Raw genomic sequence first — 23,228 nt, 5'->3', positions numbered from 1 at the left:
TTAAGGCCTATTTAAACCTGAGCGATATTCGCTGCCGCTGTGGGTAGAGGTAGAAACCGCGCGGGTTTCGCTCAGGTATTTAGTATCAAGTATAGTTACCGGCACGGATATTGAGCTCTCGGCGGAAGAGTGGGGATCGCTTTGCGCACTGTACACATAAGGCAATAAAACAATAAATGGCTTCTGCGCAGGTGAAGGTCAGGGCTCAATATCCGTGCCGATAACTATATCGCGGCTAGAGCGACCTGAGCGATATTCACTGCCGCTGTGGGTAGAAGTACATACCGCGCGGCAGCAGCGGCATGCATCCCGAACATCAACAGTAATATTATCGCATACCCACTGGGTTTCCTCTGCCGTAGACGGTAGCGAATACCGCTTAGGTCTGAATAGGCCTATAGTTGTCCCGGCCACCGCGAAACTACATCAGTGATTACTAGCTTTGCATCAGTTATGGTCTGTGTATTTATGGACATGCAGGACTATTTTTGAATAATTCAGCGACATCACGACCTAGCAAGTGCATTCATAGCAATTGATAACCTATAATCTTATAAAAAAGTCATGATCATCGTACTTATTTCTCAGTCATCTGCTCTTTCACGTAAGATAGGTGGTCTTCTAATGATTATTATTTTACATATCCACAACCTCCACAGCTTCTAAACTTTCTAAAAGTTTACGTTTCATTTCACTATCCATCGCCAGAAACGGTTCAAAATATGTCTGTATTCTGTCATGATAATGATAGGGGTTGTTTAAGCAGGCATCAATCGGGCCCCCAAGTTTAAGTGAAATTTTAAGGTTATAATTGACACCTAGACTTTGGTGAAAATGAAATTCTTATTAAGTGTTCCGTAAATGCTCCCTAAATTTAGGTATTCGTTGGTGAAAACGGGCATTAGTTCCCTAGAAATATGAATCAACCAATCCATATTTTTCTTGTTTTGTTCTGTTTCAACTGTGCACTGCGGTAACCAACTGCTTTACTTCTCTTCTATGATTAGACAAACATAAGTTCAAACATTTCTTTAGACGCATGTATATCGGGTATGTCGTACCTAATCACATTAAATACTATCACATATACTTCATTATATTCTATGGCGAATTGTAATAAAATTAACCTAATCCATTCAGTGGTTTGGCCACAGGAGTCATTTTTCATTTTCAAAACTTACAACATCATGTTTAAAGCAGAGATAAAGTTAGGAGTATCAAATGTTTTGACCAGTTGACGGCTGTCAGTTTCCAAGGGAAAATTTATATTTTGTAATAACTGACTCTTATATGGTGTTCTATGTGATTAGGTACGACACACCCAATATGTTTTTAATAGCAGCCAAGAAGACGCTAGAACTACCTTCCTTACTGCATCTCCGCTCATCTTTCCTTCCACTATGGAAGTTACCTATTTGAGATAAGAGGTTTTGATGAATTGATGTAACAACAAGTTTATCGAACTTATTCGTATATTGCAATAAATAGTAACTTATTTACACTATCAACATAGTTTTGTAGAAAACAATATTCATGCGTATTTTCAGTCAGGAATCTTAATGGTGGTAGTAGTGGGCGGGCGCGGCGTAGGCGGGAGCGGCCTTCACGAGCACAGGGGCGGCGGTAGGGGCGGTGTTGTGCACCACAGCGTTGAAACCGTGGTGGTCGTCAGCGGAGTACTCCACGGTCCTGATGGAGCCGTCAGCTTCGTGGAAGGAGTAAGAGCCCTTCACAACATCTCCGTCGCGGACCTCCTGCTGGGACTTGTTGTCACCGGTGTGACCGTCAGCAACAGAGTAGTTGTACTCGTATTTGGGGTGAGCCTGTAATAAAAATTGTTATGATATTTCATATATATTTTAAACTAGCTGTTGCCCGCAACTTCGTCTGCGTGGGCAATATAGAATCGTCAAAATACTACTTATCCCGTAGGTGCATTCTTTCACTTGACAGTATAATTAGGATTAGCACTTAGCAGTCGCTTAGATTCAATGATCAAGGTTGTGTTGTGGATGTGACCATTTATCTAAACAAAAGAAGTAAAGTTTGTGACGTTGTGAATATCTCTGGATCTAGTCAGCCAATTTGGAAAATTATTACGTATAGTGCGTAAGTAATTTTCACAGGAAACAGCTATAATCTATGTCTATATGCTTTGAGTCTGACAAAGCTGTCATTTGTACATTTTCTGCAGCTGCTGTGACTAATCAGAAGCCAGAAAGTCTGTCAGTCTTACCATGGATAATGTCTTGTAATGTGACTGGATTGAAGAGATCAGATAGGTAGTCGCTCCAAGCAAAATATTGGTACTCGAACAGATTCGGCGACTGGAAGCCAACACCAACATAGTTGGGGAATAGCTGGATGGATGATGAAATGAGTCATCATCATCAGCAGGCGCATAGGGTAGGATAGTTTCACTTACTCACTATGGTAAGGCTGACCCCACATTAGGCGTGCGCGATCCTCGGGCGTGTGAGTAGCGCGGGCGTCGCGAGCGCGCTGCGTGAACATCGCGTTTTGCTGCCCTGCGGCATGTGTGAAGAGTGCAAGCGACGCGCTCGAGGCGAGCACGCGGCGCTCGAGTTGCGTTCTTAGGGCCAGGCCACAACAGTGCGTTGCGGCGTCGCATCGCAAAAATCAACGACGCATATCATATTAATCGCATAGCTGTGCAATGTTGTTTTTGCGATGCGACGCCGCAACGCACTGTTGTGGCCTGGCCCTTACCCCTTCGCCCGCTATCCCCGCCGCCCGCTAAACGCCTTAGCAGTTAAACGTCAAGGAGAGCGGCGCGTGCGCGCCGCGAGCGCGCTACAAATGCCGCAGGGCAGTAAAACGCGACGCTCACGCAACGCGCTCGCGACGCACGCGCGGCGCCCGCGCTACTCACACGCCCGAGGATCGCGCACGCCTAATGTGGTGGCCTAAGCCGGGACTCCACCGAAATGTTTGAATTAGTTCACGAATAGGCAAAATGTACGTATCTGAGAGAGTCCACTTCATGTGTTCGTACTTGAAACCTGCAGTTTTGCCAAGATTTTCAAAATGTACGCTCGCAATTTGTCATTTCTTGGTGGAGCCAGCAAATCAAAAGAAACATAAGTGTTGTATACTGTGCGTCACTACCGCACACTGGGAAAATTTCGCTCTTGCGGAGGACGTTTATATACCATATTTTGTGTCACACGTAAACAGGACGACAGTAAGTATCCACCGAAACACTTTCAAAGATCTGATGAACGAACAAATCAGACCTGACTTGGTCACCTGGGGCCAATCAGAGCTCTATGAAGCGATAATACGCTTTGGCTCCTACTGTTGTTGTGGTTTCTGAAAATTTATTCACCTCATTCAACGATGAATGTAATTCTGATGGTACTATTAAGAACACTTGCTTAGCGCAGAAGCTGACGTTGGCAGGTCAACTCTTTTGACTTCTCGAATAGGATACCATTGGTTTTTGTGCAATGCACACCTGCAATGCATTCTGGATTAGGGTAGGATATAGGTGGATAGGATTTGCAACAGAGAACAATTCTGTCTTTGTAATTGAATGATATCAAACGTAGTTTTATATAAAAGGTTTTTTTTTAGACTTGGCTCGGGTCTAACTGAGACTGTTCGTAATCGTGAACAGTGTATTAATTGCGATCGGAAGTTGAAAGTAAGCATGTCTCTGGTATGCGACGCGTATTTTGTACGTTTTGGCGATTATCACACTAAACTATGTTTATGAAAAAATTCTGATATGAACTCCATCTGTAACTTTAAATTATAATTAATTGTTCCACTAAAGTCATCATTTTTGACATAATGTTCAAAAAATAATTTAGATGGCACCGTTTTAAATTTGGCTGAGATCTATTAATTTTCCTTTCATCAAGGTAATAATTATAGTTGGATTTTGATGTGGCACGGCAAACTGACAAACACTATTGAAATGTCTATCGAAAAATTACACTACGTGTTAAAATATGGTGAATTACGGAAAATACACAACTCCATCTATTGAAATAATAGTATATAAAGAATGTAAATGGTAATTCATTGTTATTTACCACCTCGCTTCTTGATGTATTTTATTTACCACAGATGGAGCTACTTTAACCTGTACTGTTTTGTCAAACAGATTGCGTGTCGTAATATTTTACATCTTGAATTCACTAAATTAATCATATCTTTTGATAGAGTGAACCGATTTCGATGAAACAAAGCCTAAGTAATACCCCAAGTTACGTAGAACTTTTGTATATAAGCATTGTCTGCATTAAATTCGTAGATTTTACGTGAATCCCGAACAAACAATCATTTTCTACAGATTTATTATATGTATAGATAACAAAATAATGTAATAGAAACTATCGGCAATGCAAGCTTACGTTGAACTCTTCAGCACGGGCGACGAGAGGAGCGGCGTGGTAAGCAACTGGAGCAGGGGCAGCATGGTAAGCAACCGCAGCGGGGGCAGCGTGGTATGCCACGTGCTGGGCAGGCTGGTCGTGACGCACGATGTTCTGTGAGGAGACAGCGGCGGCGGAGGAGTAGTGCACGGGGGCGGGCAGCAGACCTGCCTGGCACACCGCCACCAAACCACAGAGAGCTACGATCTGTAAAAATAATCATGTTATTATTCCTGTTTTTTTATCCCAACTTACACCATGCACCGCCATCAGGTGTAGTACTTACTTTAGAGAACATTTTGTTGATTTGTCTTCTGTGTACAATTATTGACTGATACTCAGGACTTACTGTGCAATATTTTTATATCATTTTGCCGTCCAACTAGAGCAACTAAACGACCTTGTCTAGGTCATAATATTTAGATAGGTTTGACATAACAGACATTCGCTATTACTTTCACTAGATAGAATAAGTATGAACCTATGTAAATATCATACACAAGTAGAAATGGATATCGTGATGATAATAAATAAATAAATACGTAAAAATCTAAAATACAGCCGCCATGACCAGTAACTAAACTGACTGAGGAGAACAGAAAAGACAGAAACCTATTGAACAATCGTAGTATTGAACAATCGTACCTTCTATATAGATGAACTAACGAGACAGAATAGTCCGCAGCCGGCTTTTTAGGGTTCCGTAGCCAAAATGGCAAAAACGGAACCCTTATAGTTTCGTCATGTCCGTCTGTCCGTCTGTCCGTCTGTCCGTCTGTCACAGCCGATTTACTCGGAAACTATAAGTACTACAGTGATGAAATTTGATGGGAATATGTGTTGTATGAACCGCTACAAAAATATGACACTAAATAGTAAAAAAAAGAATTGGGGGTGGGGCCCCCCATACATGTAACTGAGGGATGAAATTTTTTTTTTCGATGTACATACCCGTGTGGGGTATCAATGGAAAGGTCTTTTAAAATGATATAAAGTTTTCTAAAAAACATTTTTCTTAAAGTGAACGGTTTTTGAGATATCAGCTCTCAAAGTCGTAAAAAGTATGTCCCCCCCCCCCTCTATTTTTATAACTACGGGGTATAAAATTCTAAAAAAAATAGAGGTGATGCATGCTAATTAACTCTTTCAACGATTTTTGGTTTGATCAAAGTATCTCTTATAGTTTTTGAGATAGGTTGATTTAACTGTAATTTACGGAACCCTTCGTGCACGAGTCCGACTCGCACTTGGCCGGTTTTTTTATATAAAAAAGTATTTTTTATCTATTAAAAATAAAATCTAAAGGGGTATTTTTCACTTCAACCTCTTCCTAAAAAAAATGATCATATCTTCTAAAAAAAAAACACGCTCAGCAAATATTTCTGGTGGTCAATTTTCACGTGGATTAGCGATTGGACATGATGAATAACATCGGTGTGAAGTCGGTCTCAATACATATTTTTGTTCGTGTTGTTTATTATGATTCCTATTGTCTCACGGAAGGGCATTGTAATTTTATCTGTGCAGCTATTGTTCTTATTCTTGTTTAGATATTTTTGTTTTGATACTCAATTGTTTAGCAGCAACAAGAGCTGTGTCTCAGTGAAACAGCCTCATCGTACTTCATGACTTTTGAGGAATATTTAAGAAAAGCGAAACGTACCTTTAAAGAAATTTAATTATACCGATTACAATATAAAACAACATGTATTCTTTTTGGTTGGTTATTATTTTGGTACTCGTAAAACATAACAAAACTTTAACCCAATCCTTAAAAAGCAACAACGCAATTCAATTATTAAAGCATGAATCAGAAAACACAGTAACTTAGTACGTGTGTTTTGAGTCAATGTGCATAAAAAATATATTTGGAAATTTCTTAAAAAAACTATTTCAGGTGACTTATTTACAAACCCATAAATTATTATCTTAAAATATCTGAACGCTTACATACTAAAAGTAATTAAGTACATTATTGTCTAGCCAAGTTCATAAAATATTCACTAGAAAACTCCACTGCTTAGCAGAAAATATATAACTGACATCAGAATAGTGTTCTGTATAATATTTTCATATTTCAATTATAAACTATACACCCTCCCAATCCACTTTAATTATTTACATACCCATTTCTGTGTGTGTATCCTTGGCAGTCGTTACGGGTAGTCAGAAGCCAGTAAGTCTGACACCAGTCTAACCAAGGGGTATCGGGTTGCCCGGGTAACTGGGTTGAGGGGGTCAGATAGGCAGTCACTTCTTGTAAAGCACTGGTACTCAGCTGAATCCGGTTAGACTGGAAGCCAACCCCAACATAGTTTGGGAAAAAGGCTCGGAGGATGATGACCCATTTCTGTGTAGAATAGAAATATTATTACCCTATTTACAAACAAGGAGTAATGGGGAACGCACATCTATCGTAGCCGAACGCGCCTAAGAAATATGTATTTCAACATAATAATGGCGTCCACGGTCGATTTCGACCACGGCGGCTGTTCTCATATAGGGAGATCAGCCAGCTGCGCAGGACAAATTATAGTGCACAAGCATTTGCGCAGACACAAGTGCACTCACTATTCCTTTACTCTCATAGTCCGATGGGACGGCAATCCGACACGACCGGAGAGAGATTAGGCGCAGGACCGACATTAACGTGCTCTCTGATGCACGGGTGAATCAATCCCCAACTCCCAACCACGGGCTGCTTTTTGAAAGTTTTAGAAAACCCACAAAGCGATTTCGGCACGACCCGAGATTTCAACATACACTACATCTAAATACATAAATCGGCAACTGTAAGTCAACGTTGAATCTGACATCATTCGAATGACGAGTGTACCCAATATTCTATCTGTTGATTTGATGTCTGAGATTGAGATTTGGCATTAAGTTATTTCAAATTTCAATCTCCAATCGCAATACAACGGAGAGGTTGATGTGAGGTTGTGAGGTTCTACCAGTTTGCGAGGTTTCCCAAGATTTCACTGTTCATTTGGCGCGCACGATTCCAATAGATGTTTGTTCATCACAAGTATCAACATCAATCACAGTAGTTGATAATAATCAAACTCCAGCCAACAATACAGGTTTGCATCATCAAATGACGTCGGTCATCAGTCGATGATAGAAACCGAATCTAAAGCCTAACTAATAAAATTAGTCATCACAAAAATATGTAAAATGAAATACAAAAGTCCCTTTAAACAGAAAGTAATATTAAAAAAATATCTACTTATTAAACTTTGTACAAACGATGTATAAAAATATTAAATCACAACTTTGTTGTAGTGTCTGTTGTTTTAATGCAAATAAATAAATCGTACGATGTACAAAACTATTTTTTTTGGGCTGGAAATGTGGCCTGACAGGCTAAATTAAAATAACGATTCGGCAATTCTAATGATCAGCAAACATATCTCAGCTTTCATCAGCAATGATGATCGATATAATTATATAAATAACAGTAACTCATAATATATAAGTAACAGATACACGTATTTATACATAAAACATATTTACAATCTTATCTACGGAATGTTTTCTGCCATTCGGACATGAAAGATTTTTTGGTTGTTTTTGATTGGGAATAGCAAAGTTTTCTGAACTGGTAAAGCTTGAAAAACTGGTGGGATGTATGCTTGTGAATGGACCGGTAGTCTGCCAAAGTTAAGTGAGTAAGTGTCAGCAAACGCTGGAGACTTGGGAGGCGTTTGTCCAGGACTGTACACTCTGGCAATGTTAAGGTGTAATCTGTGGAGCTTTGCGAACGGTGAATATTGACGCTTTATTTTTTCTACTTCTGACCCTGTATCCAATCTGTAATAATAAAAAAAACATGTTCAAGCTTTTTGGAGTTATGGAAAAATGAAAACAAAAAATTAAGCGTTGGTGTTAAAAATAAATGAATAACTTACATATTTGGATTTAGAACGTAATGCTGGCTGGGTATACTGAAGGGCTTGGCCACAGTCTCAGGGAGATCAAAAGGCATCATTGTCGTAGTCAAAGGATAAGCATTTGGGTATCCGAAAGGTTTGGGTATCAGATAGTCCTCCTGAAATAATTCATAGTTCTGTAAGTATTTCTTATCGCTGTATTTACTGAAAGAGCATACGCATTTATCTGCATATAGCAAGATGAACCACGTTATTTGATTCAACTGATATTAAAATAGTTATATTATATCCACTCCAATTATATTGCTTACCTTGAATTTGTCGCTCGGAATTATTCCTGTCAAGTCTCTATATACAGCATTGTGTCCTGGACTTCGGCTGACAGAAGAAAATATATCCATATTATATCCTGGATTGTAGCATTTCATTGTATCCGAAAGTTGACCTGATACAATACGTGGCTCCAAATGGGCCTTAGCATACGAACTTCTGACGTTTGATTGAAATGGTTCAGTTGGTCCCAAGGGTGCGGCACTCAGAGTAGGCGTAACTTTTGTATATTCCGCGGCTGCATTTTTATTTCTATGACTAATTCGTCCATGAAGAGGTGCATACTGCAGATTCTGGTAAGGGCTCGCTACAAGTTCTGCCGGTTCTATCGGACCAGCAGTACTGGGATAATTATGGCCACGTTTAAAGTTCATAGGAATATCGTGTCTAATAAATCTTGGTTCACCTCGTTCCTGTTTAGGCTTTAGCATTTTCTTATTCGTTGCACATACCGTAAGTAATGAAAATGTGATTATTGTTAAAACCTGAAAATTTATACTTCATTAAGTCCAAACTAAAGTCATGATTAGGATTTATATTAAGTTTTAAGTCAATGTTACCTTGTAAGTCTTCATGTTACGGAAAAGGCTGTATATCCAGAACAAACACTTATTTAATTCTTCTGTTGAACACTTGGATCAATTTAAACTGTTTGCAAGTAATTATTTGTTGTTAAAAAACAAGTTTTCTTTCACTTTTATTAAACACTATTTGAAGACAAACGGTATTGTCTCGGTTCAGCGCGCGCGCAGTGTGTGTGCTGACTGGTTCGGAAATACAACTGGCCACATACATTTAGAACAATGTTTTCATTCACATCCAATGATGTCAAAGAATACGCTATTATTCTATTTCCACCTATTGTTTGCATACGCTCAAAGGGATGTCATTACGTCACTGAAGCATAGCTTCATCTGAAGAATTTCAAATGAAAACAGTTTTATGGATAAACGATTGAAATACTCGTATGTTATTGCGATCAAATGTTATTATAATACTGCGTATTTTTACGAATAACATGTTACGGACTTCAGAATTGACAAAATATTCAAGGGATTGGTATACCTATGTTTATCTCTACAAAGTAAGTTTTATAAAGTTGTGAAATATAAAAGCATACTTCATGTTTGCAATATTTGAAATTCTCTTTTTTTTTGGTATTATGTAACGGTAGTCAGTGTTGGAGTTTTAGTTGTGTGGACACATAATAGTGTGTAATAATTTATCATTAGTCATTACTACGCGGATGACAATGAGTATAAACATTACAAAGATCAGGTACTTGGCCCGTATCAGACCGACTGATATATTTATTAAATAATAAAATATTTACATGTTGTGCCTTTGTTATTTGGCCGGAAAATATGCTTACGTCAATATTATGCCAAACAATTATGATAGTTACGCCAATTGTCTTATATTACACTGCATTGTTTACATATGGAGTAATTTTACGTTTTGTTTTGTAATGATATGTTTACTTTATTTGAGACATGGAACTAAAAATCGTATTTGATGTCCAATGATTTCATTTCCGAAGGAGCTACTTGTTATGACTGTGGTCGTGTTTTAAAAATATATTTTGTACATACTAGTAATAAAGTAAGAATAATACAATTTCATAAAAAGGTTTAAGCCAGTTGCAGCATTAAAAAATATAGTTCTAGTCTCGGGTCAACCTCCTACATTAAAATATAAATCATAATTTAATTAAATAAATTGTGTTTGTTGCGAAAACGAATTAGCGTACAGACTTACTACCATAAATATTAGAAGATAAGTTGTTGACACGGCTGCGTGGGTTAAGTGCTCGAGGCAGATAGAATGGATTCAAGACATGAAAGGCAAGCGATTTTTCATCCAATGGATTGTTACCATCATTATAGTTACTATTATTTACTTTAATTAAAATGTATTCTAGTATATTTAATTAAAAACCAAAAAAAACGATGTATTTGTTTTTTTTTTTCTGTAGAAAATAGAATATAAATATTTTTTTTGTATAACGTTCAAATAAAAAAACTGTGTATAACACGTACTCATTTTTATTGAAATTAAATCTTAATGTAAAATCACAAAAAGAAAAGCTGAACCGAAATAAAAAGGTATTTAATATTAATTTTGTGAATTGCATCTCTTACCGCTTTTTGTAATTGATATTCTACGGTTTCTATTGCATATAAAAAAAATGATTATTCAATGTAAACTCTATGTGAAAGTAAAGATTTGCAGGAGCTAGGTATGTACGCTAGTGCTAAACAATAAAGTTACCGAATAATGTAAATCGCTACCTCCTCTTTCTTGACCCATACAAATAAGTCCATTCGCGCGAATGCATTGTAACATATTCAAAATGAGTACTATAATATAAACAGTGACGTGGGACCCTGACCTTAAAAGTAGGTCACAAAACCTTTCAATATTAATATAGTTATTGATAAGCTCTTAAGTTCTTTTGTATGTAAAATAATATAATTATGGGCGATTTCTTCTAGATTTTTTCCGTCGGTAAAAATCATCAAATGACCCCTACCGATTTCACACAAACTTACGTACCTGAAACAAAAATGGGGTTACCTTATTACGTTTGAAGTATTCTAAAAGGCGGTATTTAAGTAATTAAGTAAATAAGAAACACTGTTCTGGTCAGTGGGAAATAAGGAAAGGTAATTCAAGTAAATAAAACCGGTTCTTAAAAATAAGTACGAAATGGCTTTATCTGCAAATAATTCACTTTTAAAATAAATATTGACCGAGACAACATAACAGGTGTATGTATTAAATAAATATAATTATATAATATAAGTAGGTTTATGAATGGATGACTCATCCTCATTGATATTGCAATGAAGATGAGTTAAGTTCATAGACCGTATTTTGAGGTCAAGACGATATCCATGACATTAAACCGTGCATAAACGTGCAGATTAGATCAACATCAAGATAGAATTAGTATGGCGATTTTAAAGCATTTTCAAAATATATTATGAAAAAGATTAAAAAAAAAATCTTCAAAAATGGACAAATACCATTATATTACATTTTGTCCACATGCCCAAAATAGTACAAAATTGAATACAAAATTCTTCTCTATGCAAATGATAAACAATAGATATGGGACTCTTCTAATAATAAGTTTAATCAAGAGAAAAAATCTCGATAGTGCAACTCTGGAAAAAAAATTATTTTATGCGGTAAAAGCCGCAAGCTTCCACTTATAGCTTATGTGTTTAGCTTATTTGCTCACAATAACGAATACATTATTTGATTGCTTAGTTATTATAGAAAGCGTTCAAAAAAAAATCTTTGCAGTCGCTCCGTGACCCGTCGACCTTGTCTCGCCCAAATGCAAACTCAAGGTATATAAACCGATCCTAACGTATGCAACGTATCAGTTGTTCATTAGATAATCTTAACAACATGTTCTCCAAAGTGAGTTTGTAATGAAACTTAGTATAAATAAAGATATCTAATCATTTATTGGTTCGTTACTAAGCAAGATTTTGTTCTATTTATAGATTGTTGCCTTGAGCGCGGTGTTCGCGGTGTCAGCGGCTGGTCTGCTGCCCGCAGCCCACTACTCCCCCGCCGGCGCTGTCTCCTCCCAGAGCATCGTGCGCCACGATGAGGCTCAGCCCTCCGCGCACCTGGCTCACCTGGCTGCCCCCGTCGCTCACGTCGCCGCCCCCGTCGCCTACGCCGCTCCCGCTCACTACGCCACCCCCGTCCACTACGCCGCCCCCGTTGCCAAGGTGATCGCGCCCGCCCAGAAGGTGCTCGTCTCCGCTCACGCCGAAGAATACGTAAGTATTAGTACATCAGATAGTCAGCTATCGTGCCTACATAGTTGTGCATATCTAACCTGTGATGTATTGTTCAGGCTCACCCCAAATACGACTTCTCGTACTCCGTGGCTGACGGACACACCGGCGACAACAAGTCCCAGCAGGAGTCCCGCGACGGCGACGCCGTGCACGGCGAGTACTCGCTGGTGGAGGCTGACGGCTCCGTGCGCCGCGTGCAGTACACCGCTGACGACCACAACGGCTTCAACGCGGTGGTGTCCAACTCCGCGCCTGCGCACCACGCGCCCGCCCCCGTCGCGCATGCCGTGCATGCCCCAGTCCTCCTCGCTCACCATCACTGAGTTCATTATCTAGTCATATGGAAATAGTGCTGTAAATAGTTTAGTATTTATTCATACTGAAATAAAACAAGCAAAACATAAATACCTTTTTATTTCCTGAAAGATGATTGTTATTATGACATAAAGGTTGTTATGATCAAGTATAGCGCATTTCTGTGCTTGATTTCCGCCAATCATCAAGCATACCAAATTTTTACTCATCTAGCATGCCAGGTACAAGACAAATAGTTTTCTTTTAAGATTGTAAGCTTTTACGCAATTACCTTATGCTAGTAATTCAAATCATCATCAATAAAATGATTGCCAAAGTTTGTAAAAGAAATTATGAAATTTTTGTCATATCGTCATTTGCGATGTTCCTAATCATCTCCCGAGCCTTTTCCCAACTATGTTGGGGTTGGCTTCCAGTCTAATCGGATGCAGCTGAGTACTAGTGTTTAACAAGGAGCGACTGCCCTATCTGACTCCCTCAACCGAGTTACCCAGACAACCCAACTATACCCCTTGGCTAGCCTGGTATCAGACTCACTTGCTTTTGAAGACCCGTAACGTACAGTTTCACGTGCCATCCGAAACACAGCTGCGATATTCCTAGTGTTACTTATATTTCCGATGTCCTCGACGTTCCTGATGCACCCCCAACTTTCCCCATAATCCAAATAAGCCCCACGTCCCCTGTACTTATCTATTCTTTCCCAACTACACTTCCTTTTTTGGATTTGATTGGAAAATAATGATTTATTGTCTATATTAAATTTATTTATCCATTTTAGTAGTTAGTAGTTTACTACTTATAAGAAGAGAAACGGGAAAAACACTCCATGATGAATCTTGAGAATGCAAAGTTCCTGTAAAATACATAGTTAAAAACAACGTTTGGTATAGTTGTCGGCACGAATCTTGAGCTCTGACCTTCACCTGCGCAGAAGTTATTTATTGGGTCCCTTTTGTGGTATGAAGTGAGGCGCGGGGGCGGGCTAAAGCGGTGATTGGCCCGCAGTGCATGGCGTCATAGCCGTCACTCGGGATTGGTTCTTTGCTAATAAATCACTTCTGCGCAGATGTAGGTCAGAGTTCAAGATTCGTGCCGATAACTATAACTACTGGTACCTATTCATTCGGATTTACAAGTGATGGCACAGTGAAAAGATAAAAATAACTTAATACTTGTATTTTTATAACGTGTAACCTTTTAGATAGGCTTTTTGTTAATCTCAATATCAGCATTCATAGATATGGAGCAGGATCAGATTTCTGATCTTGAACATAGTCGTCAAGTTATAATAAGCTTGCTTACAATGTAAATAAATTACAACTCTCTCTAACCTATGTCATGATGAAAGATTTTACAGAGCACTTTATTCCATTATAATGGATAATTGTAAATGGCAGTAAGTTCTATCGAAGCACGAATTTGGAACTCTATACCATATGAAATTATTCGTCAAAAATTGCGCAACCTCCAACGTACAATTACAGTGCTAAGACCTAAGTAGATTAAATTAAAGCTTTTGAAGAGTAGGTACTAAGTTACTACACTAACTATGTTCGATTCCATGTTTGCCCTGGAACTAGAATTGACTTTCGACTTTTGAGATCAGCACGTAATATATAGTTAAAGTAAAGACTAGAAAGTAAAAAGTCGAATATTCAAATTAGATGAAGACTATCTTACAGCAACTTGTGTCAGTTCATCTAAAGAATAATGCGAAAAAGTATTTGTTACGTTCCTCTCGTACTTGGCCATCATACTGTGTACAAATATTTTGTTCCTACAAATAAATTATTCAAGTCCAATACATTATATATATTATAATATTGCTAGGTATTATTCAACTTTAAATGCACGAGCTCATCATTGGGTTCAGTGATCTCATGAAGCACATAATAACTTCGTTACTGGCAGACAGCGTGTCGCAATATGACGCTGCCATCTTCACGTTTATGTATCGCAAACTTATGAATGAGTGACTCATCTCCGTTATGTAAAGATGAGTTCGAAGACCGCATCTTGCGGTCACGGTGATGCATCTATAAATACTAAGCTCGAAAGATAACAAACCAGATTCCTAGCATTTCAGAACCAAAACCAGTTTTGTTTTGATTATTTTGATCATATTTTATTAAGATAAGGTATATTCCTAAGATCTTGATCTTTACTACGCAACTTACTAATTTAGCAAGGCAAAAATTACGAAATGCGAACAAGCAATATCTGTCACAATTCATCACTACAACAACTAGACTAAAATAAATTGTGCAACAAATTACCTAATGGTTTCCTACGGTTAATGTTTCTTATTAATATACAACATGTTTGGTAGGTACGTACCGAGAAAGCTTCCAAATGATCTATGAAGTCACATCGTGACCCGTCGACCTTGTCGCGCCCAAAATATTGAGCGCAACATATATAAGCTGATCTTAACACATGTTGTGCATCAGTTGTGTGTCAGATAATCATAACAACATGTTCTCTAAAGTGAGTTTTACAAACAGAAATAATAATAAAAAAAAAAATAAGGAATATGTTACTGCCAGTTCAAGCCAGTGCTAAACATTATGTGAATTGCAGATTGTTGCCTTGAGCGCGGTGTTCGCGGTGTCAGCGGCTGGTCTGCTGCCCGCAGCCCACTACTCCCCCGCCGGCGCTGTCTCCTCCCAGAGCATCGTGCGCCACGATGAGGCTCAGCCCTCCGCGCACCTCGCTCACCTGGCTGCCCCCGTCGCTCACGTCGCCCACGTCGCCGCCCCCGTCGCCTACGCCGCTCCCGCTCACTACGCCACCCCCGTCCACTACGCCGCTCCCGTCGCCAAGGTGATCGCACCCGCCCAGAAGGTGCTCGTCTCCGCTCACGCCGAAGAATACGTAAGTATTAGTACATTAGATGGTCAGCTATCGTGCCTATACAGTTGTGCATATCTAACCTGTGATGTATTGTTCAGGCTCACCCCAAATACGACTTCTCGTACTCCGTGGCTGACGGACACACCGGCGACAACAAGTCCCAGCAGGAGTCCCGCGACGGCGACGCCGTGCACGGCGAGTACTCGCTGGTGGAGGCTGACGGCTCCGTGCGCCGCGTGCAGTACACCGCTGACGACCACAACGGCTTCAACGCGGTGGTGTCCAACTCCGCGCCTGCGCACCACGCGCCCGCTCCCGTCGCGCACGCCGTGCATGCCCCAGTCCTCCTCGCTCACCATCATTAAGTTCATCACTAGTCCTGCGATACCTGAGGGTGCGTCCACATCTGGCGAATGCGCCGCGAATGCGCAGCACGCGAGCCGATCGCGAGCTGTCCGCGAGCTGCGCACGTGCATTTTTGTTCGTGCGCCGCTTCTGCGCCGCCCGCGCGCAGCTCGCGCGCGACCTAAGCGCCGCACGCGAGCGGCGCACAGGCGGCGCGCGACGTCTGCCATCTTCGATAGTACTGAGCCAATATACGGAACTGTAAGGGCGAGAACTGATTGCGCGCAGATCGCGCGCCGCTCGCGCGCTCTATACGAGCCTTGCGTGAGTTGCGCTAAAGAGGCGCACCGAACTATTGCAGTGACTGCACGCGCGCAGCTCGCGGACAGCTCGCGATCGGCTCGCGTGCTGCGCATTCGCGGCGCATTCGCCAGATGTGGACGCACCCTGAGAGTTAGATATAAACATGAAGCGTTGTAAATAGTCTTTATTTATAAAACTAGCAATTGAAAGTTATGCCGTCTTTGATTTCCTTCAGTCAACATGCCACCCTTAAAATTATCGTGCAGACTGTGACAGCCCTGAATTTAGATTCAAATCGTTGCGTAAATATGCATACTAAAATTATTGACCGCAAGAAATATTTGGCAATCATATCCTATCAGACTTGTATTAGAGCAAGCTTATTTTAGACATAAGGCTATGCTTTTGATAATTCTTAACATTGGTTAGTCAACGCCTTATTTTGTAAACTTTTGTAAACTCGACTCTTATTTATTTATTTGCTACTTTATCTCCCAGTCTACCTTTGGGAGGTGGAGAAATAGCAGTGGCAGGTGCAATTTTTTTAGAAACAAAAAAATCTCTCTTTTGGTGAATTTATTTCACTCAATAATCTAAACTGATTTACAGTTTTGGCAAAGAAAGTCACAAAATTCGTTTTAAAAAAATCAACTTATTGCTACCAGTAAAAAAAATGCAACACATCTACGGTTGGGAGAACCAAAACTAAGGCATGTATGTACCTGGATTATTTTTTCACTATCGTAGTACTCCATCCGTTATACACACTGCTGCTGATAGGAGCACCTGGAGGAGATTATCCCGGCCCAACCTCATTGCTGACAGAGACTAATGATGGTCACGATCCCCAATCTATGGGGGAACGACTTTGATGATGATGATGATGAGTACTCCGTGAGACATTGCACTCCCCCTATGGTCGTATAGACGTAGGTACTAAAATCTTATTTAGCTGCTTTTTTATTATTTTACTTTTACCTTGAACGGTTTCGACATCCTAACCGTGCGGCCCTACCCTTAAGCTATCAGTAACGACAGGGAATAGATCTGATGCCGGATCTTTGGTTTATGTAGTTTCTGGAGCACGAATTTGATCCCAACTTTTAAATGGACTCCCATCCATGGACTATAACAACAGAGTGGTATGAAGACGTAACCTAGTTAAACTCTTATTTCTCCTGCTGTTTTTGTGCCAGTTATCTATTAATGTTTGTGGTACGTCCTAGACAATTTTGATTAAATAATCATGCAAAATTTTTTGAACCATCTATTAAGCACATATTAAGTCTCATTGCCAAGACCAGTCTCATACGAAGCGTCAGAATATTGTGGCCTGTATCTATCTTCTCATCTTGAGTCCGAGTAATTTGAAAATAGTACTGCAGTAGGTTATTTTATTTAGGGAACAAATATGATGACCACCATAAAAAGGTTTGATACCCTTAGTTTTGTAACCAGAAATATCTACTGAACACCAGAAAAATAAAGTCTAAAAATTTAATAGTACCAGCTATTTTAGTCACGACTTAACTTTAAATTGTATTCGACCACCAAATTTAGTAAATGATCACCAACTCTTGACGACCAAATTAATGTATTATTTTTGCCTAAATAAGTCACTGTGATTGCCATAAAATGTAGGCTTATTACCAAATAAAGTATTATGATGCCATATTAAGTTATGTGTCCGGCTTGCAATGCATGCGTGAGTGTCAGTATGATGAGTGACAGGGGAAAATGGAAGAAAATGACATATTGCGCCGACCCCAAGTAAAATTGGGAACAGGGCAGGAGTAAGAAGAAGAAGAATGTGTTTCTCAATACACTCCCTCGAAAACACACTCTTATCGCACTATTTAGAGGCATGCAATAGACAATTTTCCACCTTAGTGCAGGAAAAGGGTCCCCATAATGTTATTACATTTATTGTATCAGGCCGAACTTATTTTTTTGGAGTCAGTTTACTTAAACAGGATAGCAAGATGTAAAAACTTTGATTATCATTTTATATTAAAACGCTGGTATAATTTTGATGATCATTTACTACTTTTGGGATAACAATGATTTATTTGGACTCATTTTGCTTAAATAGGATAGCAGAATTTAAAAACTTTGGTTATAATCTTACTTTAAAATGGTGGTTTAATTTTGGTGATCATTTACTATTTTGGCTTACGCATGATTTATTTTGGAGTAATTTCACTTAAATAGGATAGCAAAGTGTTAAAACTTTGGTTATAGTTTTACATTAAAATGCGAGTTTCATTTTGGTGATCATTTACTATTTTTGTCTGCTATTTGTTACTATATCTGGTGATCAGTTAAACATAAGCCTTTTATTTATATGCATACTGTACCAACATATTTTTTGTAAGTAAATAATATTATGTTGTGTTATAATAAAAGTCGTAAACTGAAAAAAGCGTGTACCCTCAGCAAAAAGAATAAAATAATCGGAAATAAAAACTGCGAATTGAGAACCTCTTCCTATTTGGGGAAGTGGGTTAACAATAATAAATTCAACTCTATGCTTTCAAGTCAGATACTGCTTCAGTTTTCAGCATTTAAGATACCCTAGAGATTTATCGTTATCCCGATGCGTTAGTTACACATCAACAGTTTTTTTTTAAGAATATCTTGATTCCCATCAAAGTTTTCAATCGGTCTAATACAGGCTAGATCTTTATACGTACTGATTAATGAGCCCAAACAAACTATTGGACGACTAAAAGTTAGCGGCTTTCTAAACTTTTAACACACTCATTTTGAAAAATAAAGTTTAAATTGCTCAGTTATCACATACGATTTTGTACGAGTTATTTAGACTATAAGTAATTCAAAATGTAAAATCATACAAACAGTACATTGAGTACATCATAAAATAGGATAAGTGAACAAAAAACAGTTACTATTTTTAATTAATCTTTTATTTTAGGTAATAAATAATGAACTAAAACTGTATTTTTCAGTACTAATTCTCAGGTATCATTTTACTAGGACGAAGAAATAAATTAATGATGGTGAGCGAGGAGGACTGGGGCATGCACGGCGTGCGCGACGGGGGCGGGCGCGTGGTGCGCGGGCACGGAGTTGGACACCACCGCGTTGAAGCCGTTGTGGTCGTCAGCGGTGTACTGCACACGGCGCACGGAGCCGTCAGCCTCCACCAGCGAGTACTCGCCGTGCACGGCGTCGCCGTCGCGGGACTCCTGCTGGGACTTGTTGTCGCCGGTGTGTCCGTCAGCCACGGAGTACGAGAAGTCGTATTTGGGGTGAGCCTGAACAATACATCACAAATTAGATATGCACAACTATGTAGGCACGAGAGCTGACTATCTGATGTACTAATACTTACGTATTCTTCGGCGTGAGCGGAGACGAGCACCTTCTGGGCGGGCGCGATCACCTTGGCGACGGGGGCGGCGTAGTGGACGGGGGTGGCGTAGTGAGCGGGAGCGGCGTAGGCGACGGGGGCGGCGACGTGAGCGACGTGAGCGACGGGGGCAGCCAGGTGAGCCAGTTGGGCGGAGGGCTGAGCCTCATCGTGGCGCACGATGCTCTGGGAGGAGACAGCGCCGGCGGGGGAGTAGTGGGCTGCGGGCAGCAGACCAGCCACTGACACCGCGAACACCGCGCTCAAGGCAACGATCTAAAACACAAGTTGAATATAAAACTAATATAGCCACTTCACTTTTGATTTGCAGCAACAGGTTTTTTGTTATGAATTTGACGTTTTTAGAACACTTACTTTGGAGAACATATTGATGTGATTATGTGAGGTGCACAACTGATGCATTATATGAGCTAATATCGGCTTATATACTAGTGGCAGATTGGGCGTAACAAGGTCGACAGGTCAAAGTTGTTTTAAAGTTTAAAGCTCCTCGACGTTCATGAGTCGTGATGACTAATCGATTCAATGATTGTTTCTAATTCATACAACATGATTATTTGTTCTTTGAAGTAGCTATACAATTCTTCAAGTGTGTATGCTAATCCATATACCTCTACATAAGCAATGAAAAATAAAGGAAAATAATTCAGAGATTTCATGAAAAATTGATTGGTCCAGAAATATTATTTTCTTAAAGAGACAATGTTATGTATAACATTATCAAATAGGTCTATGTAAAATTAACAGAAACTGATATTTTTTTATGTATTTGTTGCTGCTTTTTCACCTACTAAAACCTACCTACTCAAATTCTTATCCCTACTAATATTATAAATGCGAAAGTAACTATATCTGTCTGTCTGTTACGCTTTCACGTCTAAACCATTAAACTGATTTTAATAATATTTGGTACAGAGATAGAGTTGACCTTGAGAAAGAACATAGGATAGTTTTTATCCCGAACTTTTGAAGAATTCTCTTGGAAACGCGATATAACCGAAGTCTACGCGGGCGAAGCCGCGGGCGGAAGCTAGTAGATTAATAAGGTTAGAAAATAAATATCAAAGGTTCATTGAGAATAAATAGTAATTTATTTAAGTTATGAGAATGTTATCAACAAGTCCTTAACAATGGCAATATAGGAATGTAAATAATAGTTCTTTAACGTCTTCTATGGGAAATTAATGGTGATGTTTGTGCTCTTCCACGTGTTTAGTCGTTTGCTTCACGGCCGCAGAGAATCTGAAAAAATAGTTTATTATAATAAAATAAATGTTATTTTAAAACTTTTCAACAACAGATACATAACTTTTCAATAATTAAAGTACCTACTTATATTTTGAGTCAAAGGAACCTTAGCACAAAGCAAGTAATACGTATTTAAATAAAAGCTCGGCGAACTATGGCCTAGGCTAATTTTTTTATTATACGCGATGAACTCAAAAGTTAATGTGTGGTTATTTTCAAGAACGCTTTAGTATTTAATTGATTAATGACCATCCTCCAGCCAAGACTAAGCCTAATTCCAATAACTCTCTGATGTTTTATTAAATTGTTTTAAAACCAATGCATTTTCTAAATTGTTTCTTACCCAACGTGTTTATCAGCAGCGTATTCAACAGTGCGGACGGAGCCATCAGCCTCGTGAAGACTGTACACGCCCTTCACCTTGTGACCGTCGCGGGCTTCATGCTGGTACTTGTGGTCACCAGTGTGGGGGTCCTTCACTTGGTACTGGAACTCGTATTTGGCGGGGCCCTGGAGATACAAATAGTTAAACGTAAACGAAATGTTCATAATACTTTTGAAACAAAGTTTGCCTGTTACTGTCTTAAATGGGAATAGTTTTTCAACACGTTATCAAAAATAGGTAATTTGGTATTTGACAACGAGTCAAATTCAATACTTTTAACGAACTGTCAAAAAACGGTTACCCTCTATGCAATTTTTACGAAAATGTGAAATATGACGTCACAGAGTTTTCACATCATGCTGTGTACTTATTTTCCTTAAAGCAACGATAAAAAATTAATGTATTTTTTCCATCAAAACGATAAATGTAAGTGTCATTATTTTATGATGCTTTGCCAAATGAATATGATAAGGTTTTTTGTTTGAACCTAGTCAAATACCCAATTGGTTAAGTAAGTTATACTTACAGACTGGCTGTCGAAATCCTTGGGGGGATGAGCAGGCACGTCGTGGCGGGCAATGTGCTGCGAAGAGATGGCGTGCTTATGATCGTCGTGGTGAGATTCCTCTTTATGGGCGCTCTGCACGTATTGCACAACGGGCACAACTTTCACAGGCGCTACAATTTTAGTAACAACGGGAACTTCCTCGTGCTTCTCAACCACTGGGATGATTCTGACATGGTGTTCGTGGGTCTGTTCTACCTTCTTAGGCTCGTATTTGTATTCCTTTTTGGGTTCAACTTTGTGTTCAACCTTGTGTTCCACTTTATGTTCTACTTTGTGCTCAACTTGGTGCTCGGATTTGTGCTCAGCTTGGTGCTCTTTGTGTTCAACTTCTTTATGGTCGTGATGCTCATCTTTTCCGTGGTGTGCTTCATATCCGTGGTGAACTTGATGTTCATGGTGTACTTGATGCTCGTGGTGTACTTCGTGCCCGTGATGCTCTTCTTGTCCTTTATGTTCTTCGTGGCCATGGTAATCACTTAATCCATGATGTTCTTTATGCTCTTCATGTTCCTTATGTTCCTCGTGTCCATGGTAGTCTCCTAGCCCGTGGTGCTCATCGTGTCCTTTGTGATCGTGATGGTCGTCATGATGGTTGTCGAAACGAACGATGCTTTGGGAAGAGTAAGCATGTTCTACGGCCTGGCAGGCGCCTATGAAGGCGATCAGAGCAACGAACTGTAAATAAAACAAAAGAAAACGTTAGACGTTGCCGTTAAAGAACTTTGTAACTAATAACTTGGCTTGCTTTATTTTAATTGTATGTTTATTTTGTTATATAAAAAATATTATATTAATTTACAAATTATTATATTATTGCAAATTATTGTGATTATTATCTTACTTTAAGAAACATTTTTGCAATTAATGTTCGAAATGTCTCTGAAATCCCTTGGTTGACTGATGTTGAAGTAAAATTGATTGTCCAATTTATACTGTTTAATGTGCAACCTGATCGTATCAAAGGCTTTGCGAAGCCGGTTTTCTTTATAATTTGCTCCAAAAAATGGCATTTTGGTGAATGAAGGACAGTAACTTTCGTGTTGTAGATAATTTTGGAAATTCGAGACTTACGTGTCACGTAGGTCGTCGGAATCGGCATCGAGTTATTCAATAAACTACGTTGAAGTGGTTGACCGCATAAGTAACCGGTTCCAATTTTCGGTCAGTGTGTACAATGTCAGCGTCGATTATTATACGTCAGGCGCTTTGAGTCACGATCATGAATATTAATGAACTATACTTGTTCAGAAATAAATGAAATGCAGACAAATTGAACTGGAAATGTTAATTGTTAGATAACACCTTAAGTAATTTTAAATCCAATCAAATCATTGTTGTAAGAAGTTGTACCAAGTAAACAGTAG

The 23,228-nt window shown here is 39.3% G+C and overlaps 6 protein-coding genes across 6 annotated transcripts; 2 read left to right on the top strand and 4 right to left on the bottom strand.

Moving 5' to 3' along the window:
* Window positions 1-1,475: 1,475 nt before the first annotated feature.
* LOC124630827 (cuticle protein 7-like) lies at window positions 1,476-5,061 on the bottom strand. The gene is made up of 3 exons (XM_047164846.1): window positions 4,690-5,061; window positions 4,383-4,610; window positions 1,476-1,823 (listed from the first exon to the last, which is right to left on the bottom strand). The coding sequence occupies exons 1-3, from the start codon at window positions 4,699-4,701 to the stop codon at window positions 1,557-1,559; spliced, it is 507 nt and encodes a 168-aa protein (XP_047020802.1). The 5' UTR covers window positions 4,702-5,061; the 3' UTR covers window positions 1,476-1,556.
* Window positions 5,062-7,042: 1,981 nt separating this feature from the next.
* LOC124630810 lies at window positions 7,043-9,416 on the bottom strand. Its single transcript, XM_047164823.1, has 4 exons — window positions 9,187-9,416; window positions 8,608-9,111; window positions 8,315-8,454; window positions 7,043-8,216 (listed from the first exon to the last, which is right to left on the bottom strand). The coding sequence occupies exons 1-4, from the start codon at window positions 9,199-9,201 to the stop codon at window positions 7,928-7,930; spliced, it is 948 nt and encodes a 315-aa protein (XP_047020779.1). The 5' UTR covers window positions 9,202-9,416; the 3' UTR covers window positions 7,043-7,927.
* Window positions 9,417-12,036: 2,620 nt separating this feature from the next.
* On the top strand, window positions 12,037-12,838 carry LOC124630822 (cuticle protein 8-like). The gene is made up of 3 exons (XM_047164835.1): window positions 12,037-12,058; window positions 12,145-12,429; window positions 12,507-12,838. Exons 1-3 carry the CDS (start codon window positions 12,047-12,049, stop codon window positions 12,771-12,773), a joined length of 564 nt encoding a protein of 187 aa, XP_047020791.1. The 5' UTR covers window positions 12,037-12,046; the 3' UTR covers window positions 12,774-12,838.
* Window positions 12,839-15,222: 2,384 nt separating this feature from the next.
* LOC124630838 (cuticle protein 8-like) lies at window positions 15,223-16,014 on the top strand. The gene is made up of 3 exons (XM_047164857.1): window positions 15,223-15,255; window positions 15,349-15,642; window positions 15,720-16,014. Exons 1-3 carry the CDS (start codon window positions 15,244-15,246, stop codon window positions 15,984-15,986), a joined length of 573 nt encoding a protein of 190 aa, XP_047020813.1. The 5' UTR covers window positions 15,223-15,243; the 3' UTR covers window positions 15,987-16,014.
* A 3,213-nt stretch (window positions 16,015-19,227) lies between these two features.
* Window positions 19,228-20,065, bottom strand: LOC124630820 (cuticle protein 8-like). Its single transcript, XM_047164833.1, has 3 exons — window positions 20,018-20,065; window positions 19,625-19,918; window positions 19,228-19,547 (listed from the first exon to the last, which is right to left on the bottom strand). Exons 1-3 carry the CDS (start codon window positions 20,063-20,065, stop codon window positions 19,281-19,283), a joined length of 609 nt encoding a protein of 202 aa, XP_047020789.1. The 3' UTR covers window positions 19,228-19,280.
* Window positions 20,066-20,844: 779 nt separating this feature from the next.
* LOC124630642 (histidine-rich glycoprotein-like) lies at window positions 20,845-22,545 on the bottom strand (the record flags this gene model as incomplete). The annotated part of the gene is made up of 3 exons (XM_047164608.1): window positions 20,845-20,905; window positions 21,255-21,421; window positions 21,823-22,545. Coding segments are annotated over 3 exons (951 nt in total), but the record flags the coding sequence as incomplete, so codon positions are not given.
* Between the last annotated feature and the right edge of the window lie 683 nt (window positions 22,546-23,228).

Source organism: Helicoverpa zea, chromosome 5, assembly GCF_022581195.2.
Source record: "Helicoverpa zea isolate HzStark_Cry1AcR chromosome 5, ilHelZeax1.1, whole genome shotgun sequence".
NCBI classification, from domain to species: Eukaryota; Metazoa; Arthropoda; class Insecta; order Lepidoptera; family Noctuidae; genus Helicoverpa; species Helicoverpa zea.
This window is presented reverse-complemented; position numbering and strand designations above follow the sequence as displayed.

Coding starts and splice junctions, on each gene's coding strand:
- LOC124630820 (XM_047164833.1), bottom strand. CDS start 20,065: ATGCATCAGTTGTGCACCTCACATAATCACATCAATATGTTCTCCAAA. Junction 19,919..20,017: donor ACATCAATATGTTCTCCAAA/GTAAGTGTTCTA, acceptor CTTGTGTTTTAG/ATCGTTGCCTTGAGCGCGGT. Junction 19,548..19,624: donor CCGCTCACGCCGAAGAATAC/GTAAGTATTAGT, acceptor TGTATTGTTCAG/GCTCACCCCAAATACGACTT.
- LOC124630827 (XM_047164846.1), bottom strand. Junction 1,824..4,382: donor CCCGTGCTGAAGAGTTCAAC/GTAAGCTTGCAT, acceptor TTTTTATTACAG/GCTCACCCCAAATACGAGTA.
- LOC124630822 (XM_047164835.1), top strand. Junction 12,430..12,506: donor CCGCTCACGCCGAAGAATAC/GTAAGTATTAGT, acceptor TGTATTGTTCAG/GCTCACCCCAAATACGACTT.
- LOC124630838 (XM_047164857.1), top strand. Junction 15,643..15,719: donor CCGCTCACGCCGAAGAATAC/GTAAGTATTAGT, acceptor TGTATTGTTCAG/GCTCACCCCAAATACGACTT.
- LOC124630810 (XM_047164823.1), bottom strand. Junction 8,455..8,607: donor TTCCGAGCGACAAATTCAAG/GTAAGCAATATA, acceptor GAATTATTTCAG/GAGGACTATCTGATACCCAA. Junction 8,217..8,314: donor TACGTTCTAAATCCAAATAT/GTAAGTTATTCA, acceptor TTATTATTACAG/ATTGGATACAGGGTCAGAAG.